Raw genomic sequence first — 9,887 nt, forward strand, 5'->3', positions numbered from 1 at the left:
AAGGTTTGCTCTCCTTCATCAGATATCCCATTATTCATTCAAACTCTTCCAACGTTGGAGCCAACTAAAATTCTTTAAAGGTGAAACACCTTAAAGGAGGATCATAGAATTGGGCCAACGATGTAAGGGCATCCACTTGCACATTAACTTCAAGTAAATCAAGAATTTTTCCGAATTTCCCCATAAAGATTACATGTTGTACTTTTTTCAACTTCCGTGCAAGATTCTTAAGGTTGTTTACATCTGATTTGAGAACTCTCAATAGCAAGGTCTTTCTTAATTGAGTAATGTTTGAGCCACCATTTGATCCCATATTTCCTACGATTAAAGTTATTCACCACAAGCCTTAATTTTTATGGATTTAAAAATGATGTGATAATGATTTTTCAAAAGTGACCATGATATAGAATATGGTGCAAAAAAAAATGACGATGAAGAGAAAAAAAAAACTTGGTTATACTATAAGGTAAAAGTGAACATGACATATAGTAAGTTTTTCGTATGTACTTGTAATTTACACAATCTTTTTCATATGAACCTTTACTATGGGTAGCTCTATAGTTCTAAATTGGTTCCTAGAGCACACAATTCAATTCTAAAATATTAAATCAATTAATAGGTAAACTATTAAGATGGAAATATTATAGAAAATGTCAATTCTATGTGAGACTTTCATGATAACCAAACAAGATGTACATCCAGAAGATTATCATTACATAGTCTCAAACTTATCTTAGGTAGCACTCAGCCCGGATATAGAGCCCACTCTCATAAGTGTGTGAGTCGTGTTAGGGTGTATATAAAAGTAAATAAAATAAAATAAAATATAATAAATCATCACAATAAAAATAAATTGACATAACACATATAATTATATTCATAAGAGAAGAAAATAAATAAAACAATAGGGGTAATATAAATAAAATAATTATATATATTTAATTAGATTGAATTTGACTCTCAAAAGTCCCCAGTGAAGTCGCTAGCTGTCGCGTCCGGTTTGTCCGCAAAAAAAAAAAAAAAGTCACCACCAATTTTTTTTATTTTTATTTTAGAAAATAGTGTAAATTTCTAAAAAGGAATCAGAGGCAAACATAAACTAAACACATCCATGATTTTCTAAAATTTAAAGGTCTAACTATTTATTTTTATTATCATTTTTATCATTATTATTTTTTTATTAACTTTTTTATATATTTATTAAAAATCTTAAAGTAGCGGACAAAATTAGGTGTCAATACTATGGTATTGAATTCATTTCCTGATCAACATCCTCGTGTAAGGTGGGATGTTATTAATGCAATTGGGCAACTGTCTATTGATTTGGGTCCAGATTGGCAAGTTCAATATCATGAGGGGGTGTTGCCAGCCCAAGCTGCTGTGATGGATGATTTTCTGAATCTTCGTGTAGAGGCTCATGTTGCTTCAGATGTGCTCAACTTCAGTGAGAATTGCACACCTGTATTTTAACGCCATACTTGGATGGAATAGTTTGCAATCTACCTGTACTTCTTGATAATGGTAAAAAAAATGGTGCAAGAGGGAGCTTTAACTGCTTTGGCATCACTTATTGATTCATCTCAGGAACACTTTCAGAAATACTATGATGTTGTCATACCGTACTTGAAGGCTATATTGGTAATGCAACTAATAAGTCTACTTGTATAAGAGGTTAAAGGTAACTGGTCCGACAACCGTTTACGACACGACCTTTCTCAGTTTGTCTTGCCTTACGGTTCCAAATCTTCCCTTACTTTCCAATTTTGATCAACGAAAATATGTGTCCTTGTTCAAACAGCCGTTATCTCTACTGTTTTAGACGCATTTTCTCACTCCGTTGATCGATCATGGTTTCGTTTCGTTAGATTCACGTTGATTCTTCTTCAGTGTTTGTCATGCAATTTAATTATTACTAATAGATTATAACAGTGACCTTTATTCTCACCGACGATCATTTTGGTGGTATCTCTTTTCCCACATATGAATCATATTAGTGATGAATTCTTCTTCCGTTGATGGTTATTCTGATGGTGTCTTTTATTTTCATGACTTACTTTATCTTGGCAATTTGTCCCAGATGTACTGGTCTTGTCTTTTTCTCCCTATAGCAAGCCTCTCACTTCTTGAAGCACATTCAAGTTTAAATATTTTGACTCTCCGATATAATTGATTTGAAGCTTCCAAATGCAGTTTTTTAGAAGAACAGCACTTGCTTTGTTCAATTGCTTGCTATGAATTTCTCTCATATTGATGATCAATCAAGCTATCTGGCTAAGCAATATTTATAGCAATTCTCTCCGACTTCACATGCATCCCTGAATTGCCTTTCCATCTTTTTTTTATTATTTTGTAGAGTAAAAGATTATTTTCTTTTAACAAACTAAATCTTAGTAAGTTTTAACTTGAGGGGGAGTGTTAGAATATAAGAAAATATCTTATAATATCTATTATATTATATTAGAGTATCTTGAATTATTTCTTAGGATTAATTTATAACCATAGAGATATCTTAGAATATCTTTCATTATTATTATGATATGTTATTTATTTAGGATTGAGTCTATGTTTCTCTATAAATAGATATTAGTATTGAATTTTTTGTAATCAAGTTAGCATAAAACTATTATTAATAATATTCAAACTTGTATTATTTTCTCTCCTTCTGCTCTTTAAAATCCCACAACTTGAACTTCAACACTAATAATTAGATAACTGCCTACAAAAGTTTTACAGCATCTGCCCCCAAGCCTAGTTGTATTTCTAGGCTTCTTTCTAATAGAGGTCCTCACATATAGTTATGAGAAAATAATTAGATCAAAGAAATTTAGATACTTTGGGGGTATGGATTTATGGTATTCCAACAACAACAAAAAACAAATAGTTGACATTTGTGATGGCATGCATGTAACAACAACGTAGTAGTGCAAACAAAACATCGTTTTTGATTCAGAAAGCTACATAAAATAAAGGCTAAATTACATCTGTGGTCCTTTAACTTAATTTCAGGTAAAGTTTTAGTCCTTTATCTTTTTTTTTTCCCGACTTGGTCCTTTATTTTAATTTTAAGTGACAATTCGATATTTTATGTTTTAAAATTTCAACAATGTTATCCTTATTTATACAAAAATTCAAAAAAAAATTCAATCAAAACTCATAAAATTAATTATATTCCTCAATATAATACAAATTTCATCAAATTCGTAACGCAAATCTTCAAATAAATTCATATTTTCATACTTTATTTAATATTATTAGGAATAAAGGACTAAATCGGGAAAAAAAAAAGATATAGGACTAAAACGTTACCTGAAATTAAGTTAAGGGACCACTGATGTAATTTAGTCTAAAATAAACAATGTGAGAGTTATCACCTTTTATGTGATACAGCTAGGGCTGTTCATGGTATATCCATTTTAAAATAATGTATGGATTTGGATTTATAATCAAATTTATTATTTGGTCTAAAACTGGTTATAAAATCATTTGTAAAATTGGTTATAGTTAAATAACCTTTTTATAATTAAGCAACCGGTTTTAAAAAATTTAATTTTAAAATTGATTTTTTTTTTAAAATTGGTTAAAATTTGATTATTTTTTTAAAAAAAATTTATTCATAGTTTAAAAATTGGTTATTTAAAAAAATCAATTTTTTCGATAAATTTTTTTAAATAAATTCTCACCAAACTTTTCGAGAAAAAAAAATCGATTAAAAATTTTTTGAGAAAATTTTTATTTTTTCGAAAAAAAAAGTAAATTTTAAATTTTTTTCAAGAGATAAAATCTCAAAATTAACAAAATATTGGTAGTGGATAAAAACCAAATCCAAATATAAAACATAAGTAGTTATCCAACCGAATATTTAAAATAGATTTAGATCTGATTTTGAATTTAGGCCTCACAATCGGATTGTTTGCACAATCCTAGATACAACTCAGAAAAGTTTAAGTTGGCACATGGTGGATCCCCTTGGCAGATTAGAAATTAACTCCACCCACTCCTTTGGATGGCCCAGTAGATAAATTCCTTTAATAACCATTCTCTTCAAAACAAGTCCATTTTGCAAAACATAGCCAATAAATTCCAGCTCGTGTATATTTCCTTGATTGGCTTTAAAGTGAATAAAGGTCAAGTGGGATACGAGACACTTAGGAACACTTTTAGGCTTTACCAGCCATCCATATATACGAAGGTGATTCGAGACACATAGCAACAGTTTTAGGCTTTACCAACCATATCCATATGCAGATGACTTATCAATGACTGGTGGTGGTTCCTGTTGGAAACAAGGGACAGGCCACAGAAGAACCAAACCAAAAACACAACATGCACCAAATCTTTATTTAAACTGAACAAACCATGCGTTGGTGAATTATGAGAGTTTGTAGCATAGGACATTTCTGAAGCATGTTGAACAGAAAAAGCAAGTTGAAAGAGGGAAGACCGACCTTTAGATGAAGCAAATAGCAATATTCTGGAATATCTAAAACAGGGGCATCCAATAGCCACTACTTGTACATAGACGAGTGATTATGTAATATTAGTACACAGTATATATATAATAAAAACATATAAATAATGAAAACTTCAGTCACCTCTGTTATTGAACAACCCATCTTTAAATGTTTAATTCCAGAGAGATTTCGGAGGAGATTGAGTAAAGGGTATACAGATTCACTTTTAGGAGTGGAATATCTAGCAAGATCTGCTTTTTTCACGTTGGGCAAGTTCCCTACAGCAGCGGCATTGCTAAATGTGAAATTCCTTAGGCTAAGGTACTTGAGACCTGGTGCGTCTATTTCAAGGCAACCCCCAGCATCATTGTCAATAGTGATTTCCAACCGCTTCAACAAGGAAGATTGCAACCGAAGTATAGCAAAAGAATAGTGTGTATAGAAAAGTTTCAAATTTTCGAGAATGGGGCATCGAGAGAGAAGGATATCCAAGGATTTTGCATCCAAGTCATCGACCTCTATTAGTTGCAGCACCTTCAGTGACGGTAAGGAAATCTCTGAAGAGTCTTGCAATTGCAACAAGATAGAACCAGAGAGACTGAGCTACATTAAATCAATGTTACGTTATCATCATGTATCATACATATCTCATTAAGTTATATTAGAACAGCTCAATTGTGCAAGAAAAACAAAAATTAGAATTAAAATACAATGAAGCATACAAAATATTTAGAATCTTAAATTGATTTTCAATATTTAGAATATTTAGAATATTTAGAATATTTATACTAAATTGATTTTCAATTTCAGCTATAAAGATCCTTAACATGTCAAGCGTTTCACTTTTATTTTTCATTTCATGTTAACGTCTCATCAAGTTCACATATATCAAAGTATAATAAATCTAAAGATTTAGATTCTCTAACTACATATTTATGTGAACTCTTTGTTATTTTAGCTTGACTATAAAAATCACATTTTTCAAAATCATTTAACAATAACTTTGGAATTAAACCTAAGTTACTTAATTTTGAAATCAAATGTGTTCACACCATATAGTATGGCATGTCAAAAACTAAAATCACACAACATATATGCAAAAAGAGACACTTTATTAATTTCAACATCAAAACATAAAGAGACATATTAAATTTCAAAATTAAATTTGAATATTCCATGAGTGACGTACCTTAATGGATGATCTCATAAGTTATCTTCTGAATTTTACGGGAGTGTGCTTCCACGAATTTTGTCAGCCTCCATGTGCCTCCATGGATCTGTCAGGCTCCACGTATCTATCATCGGACATCTGATACTCTGGATAGCAGTCACAACTTATTTAGAGTATCTCAAACATATCTTGCATTATTGATGGAACTGTAATAGTTATATAGATCATCAGCAAGTCGATTAAGAATATAATTCTTATCATTAATCTCTCATGGGTTAATTCTCCAACTGTTTTATCCTTTTCTGTTTGCTTCAAACTGAAACAATTTATCGAAATCAGAGGCAACATAACCAAATCCAGTAATCTCTTCGGTTGACATGGCAGAAAGAAACGTCTTAAAATTGTTGGATTTTGAGTTTCAAAAACTACTAAAAAATCACAATTTATGTCACCGAAGATATTACTGGGTTGAGTCGCAGACTAGGTCGCTCTCTTTAAGACGTTTCGCGGCACTGCCCAAATTGTGCAAGACAGACTATCAACCACGAAGTCCCCAGGATAAAACAACTCAGATTCACTGTATCGGAGTTCCACTGCACCATAGAAAACCGTTCTAGAATTACACCCTCGATATGGCAGTTAAAGCCACTCTCAATATGACAATTAAAGTCACTCTCAATATGGTACTATGACCATTCATAACTACGTCATAATAACCGCTCAAAAAGACAAAAAAACGAATGGACTACGGCATAATAACTGCTCTAAAAACAAAGTGACTACCGCATAAAAACCGCACTAAAAACAAAAGGACTACGACATAATAACTGCTCAAAAAACCGAAAGGACTACGACATAACAACCGCTCTAAAAAACCAAAGGGACTGCGGCATAACATCCGCTCTAGAAAACCGAAGGGACTGCGGCATAACAACCGCTCTAAAAAACCAAAGGGACTACGGCATAACATCCGCTCTAAAAAACCAAAGGACTACGGCATAACAACCGCTCTAAAAAACCGAAGGGACTGCGACATAACATCTGCTCTAAAAAACCAAAGGGACTGTGGCATAATAACCGCTCTAAAATCGAAGGGACTGCGGAATAATAACCGCTCTAAAACCGAAGGGACATAAAGAAATGGGAGAAGTGGCTCAAAAATTAGGCGAGCAAAATATAAGAGAGAGAAAAGAGAAAGTTGGGAAAAGCATCCAACTTTGGTGTGCTTTTCACAATAGCTTGAAACTCATTATATAGTGATGGAAGCAAAGTCACATATGTTTTCTAAACAATGTGGGACTTTAGTATGTATAGAATTGAAACTACACAAAATATGATAGTTTTCCAAAGTGTGAATTTAAAAATGTGTTGAAGTCCCACATTGGAAAAAAATATTTTTTTTGTAAATTTAAGTAGAAAGAGACTTGTTTTAAAATTGAAGTCCCACATTGAAAAGAAATATTTTTTGTAAATTCAAGTGGAAAGAAACATGTTTTTTAAAATTCAAGTCCTACATTGGAAAGAATTTTTTTTTGAAATCCCACTTTGGAAAACTATCATATTTTGTGTAGTTTCAATTCTATACATACTAAAGTCCCACATTGTTTAGAAAACATATGTGACTTTGCTTCCATCACTATATAATGAGTTTCAAGATATTGTGAAAAGCACACCAAAGTTGGATGCTTTTCTCAACTTTCTCTTTTCTCTCTCTTATATTCTGCTCGCCTAATTTTTGAGCCACTTCTCCCATTTCTTTATGTCTCTTCGGTTTTAGAGCGGTTATTATGTCGTAGTCCTTTTATTTTTAGAGCGGTTGCTATGCCGTAGTAACTTTGTTTTTAGAGCGGTTATTATGTCGTAGTCCATTCGTTTTTTGTCTTTCTGAGCGGTTATTATACCGTAGTTATGAATGGTCATAGTACCATATTGAGAGTGACTTTAATTTTCATATTGAGAGTGACTTTAACTACCATATTGAGGGTGTAATTCTAGAACGGTTCACAAAGAATATGATCAAATACAACAATCAATTATCATACTATGCTATAAATCAGAAGCAAGATCATTTGAAAAGAAAGCAAAAATACAAATACCAGACAAAAAGTGTTCTTTAGAGAAGTCTAGAAAATGGAGAACGTTCTCCACAGTTCTGAGATTTCAAGAACAAATGATCTTCTCTGTTGAAGAAGAAGTTGCCCTTACACAACAAGAAAACATGGATTTTGTGAGGGCCAAAAGCCCTCACAAAGGGAAAAAAACAGCCACAAAGTAGGCATTTGTGGCGACCTTAGGCAGCCATAAATAAGGTGGTCAGAAACCTTTTTGGCAGCCAAAACGGCCACAAAGTGTGAAAATTTCGTTGTCCTTTGTGAGGGCAAAGGCCGTCACAAACGTCTGCTTTTGTGAGGGCATAGGCCGCCACAAATACTTCACTTTGTGAGGGCTTAGACCGCCACAAAGGATAAGCTGATTTTAAAAAGTTAAGCTTTTGAGGGGGCCCAGGCCGTCACAAATGCTTCCCTTTGTGAGGGATTAGGCCGCCACAAGGATGTTTCAGATTAACTTTATTAAAAAATTATTTTTTAAATTTGAAATTAATACTAAAAAATAATATTATATATAATAAATTATTATGAATATAAATTTATAATTTAAATTAAAATTACAATATTATAATTAAATTTAAATTTAATATGTTATATATAATAAACTAATATCAATATAAATTAAAAATTTAAATTAAAAATATAATTTTAGAATTTAATTATCATTTAAATTAAATTTAAAATATAATATTATAATTATAATTATAATTATAATTAAAGAATAATTTAAATAAAAATTAAATTTAAATAAAAATTGAATTTAAAAATTAAAATAACTATTATATAGAAAAATATAATATTAATAATAATTAAAGTAATTACTACCAAACCAAATAAAAAATTCCAAAATTAATAAATAATGTCTTACAAACCAAAAATTAAACACACAATAATTAACTAGGACAAGATAAATATGTGTTCATACAAACAAAAAATAAAATTATGAAATTATTCAAATACATCAATCCTCATAATAATTCCTCTGATCAGCTCCACTCCCACCATCATTATTTCCTGCAATGTTACCCGACGATAGAAGTCCCTCAAAAGTATTATTAATTTGTGTTGGAGGAGACATCATGGTTTAAAATTGGATTTCATCTTCAATTACACCACCACTAGTCGAAGGATGAGCCATAGCTGGTTGAGGTTGATTTAAATCTAGTCTGATCAAGCCAGCTGTTGGCATAGTTGGTCGGTATGCAGTTTGATATGGTTGAGGTTGAGGAAGTTGATGTGAAGATGACATAACATACTGATAATTATGAAAATATTTGTAACACCCCGTTTTTCAAAGCGAGGGTATATTTTTTTTTTTTAAAGTAATTAGAAACAAACAAAGAATTAAATCAGGAAATGCATTTGGATAGATAATTGAGTCATTATAATTTACAAGCAGCGGAAAAGTTTCTCCAATTTTAAATCCAAAACATTTACACAACATCAAATGGTACATGGAACCCATTCAAATAAGAAGTCAAACTGACAATATTAGTATAAGTACAGTTTTCTAAACTAAAAATACTCCAATCCAAAAAGAAGGACACCTAGTCCCTATACATCATCCTAATCTGATCATCCTACCAAAAAGCTATACACCCTGAGTGATCTCCACGCGCCCCGTGAGATCCTCCTAACGTAACTGCAGTCAAGCGTTCCCATCTCCATTCCCGTCCGTAGGGTACGAACCGGTAGGACCGTCCTGACTCTCATCTGAGGGCAAAGCCCAGATTTCCACAAAAGTTGTAAAGGGTCACCAACCAAAAAAATAACAGTTAACACATAGCAATTAAGATTTTAAATGCTCAAAATAACTTTTCAACTAGGCATGCACCTTAACAGGATTTTCAATATGCTAAAAGTTCATACAATACTTTGCCAAATAAAATGAAAGTAAAATGAAGTTCTCAATCTCCTAATTAACACATAACAAATCAAGACATGGATGAGTTAATGAGTAATCAATCATCTAACCCAAACTGAGGATTTTCATTGAGCCAATCGATTGGGAAATCGATTGGGGTGAAGGTTTTTAATGAAAACAGAATCCTGGGCTGAATCAATCGACTTGGCAATCGATTGACAGGATAACTGAGCCCCTGACGTAATACCAATCGATTTCCAAATCGATTTCCTGAAGGTTTTTAGTGAAATTTT

The 9,887-nt window shown here is 31.9% G+C and overlaps 1 protein-coding gene across 1 annotated transcript in view; it reads right to left on the bottom strand.

The window, feature by feature from the left end:
- Window positions 1–4,222: 4,222 nt before the first annotated feature.
- Window positions 4,223–9,887, bottom strand: part of LOC101494790 (putative F-box/FBD/LRR-repeat protein At5g44950) — a 31,979-nt gene continuing 26,314 nt past the window's right edge. Inside the window, exons 3-5 of the mRNA XM_073367358.1 lie at window positions 4,593–5,054; window positions 4,356–4,505; window positions 4,223–4,273 (exon numbers count right to left, since the gene is read on the bottom strand). Coding sequence (XP_073223459.1) covers window positions 4,223–4,273; window positions 4,356–4,505; window positions 4,593–5,054 — 663 coding nt within the window. The remainder of the gene's footprint in view (window positions 4,274–4,355; window positions 4,506–4,592; window positions 5,055–9,887) is intronic.

This window comes from Cicer arietinum, chromosome 4 (genome assembly GCF_000331145.2).
Source record: "Cicer arietinum cultivar CDC Frontier isolate Library 1 chromosome 4, Cicar.CDCFrontier_v2.0, whole genome shotgun sequence".
NCBI lineage: Eukaryota > Viridiplantae > Streptophyta > Magnoliopsida > Fabales > Fabaceae > Cicer > Cicer arietinum.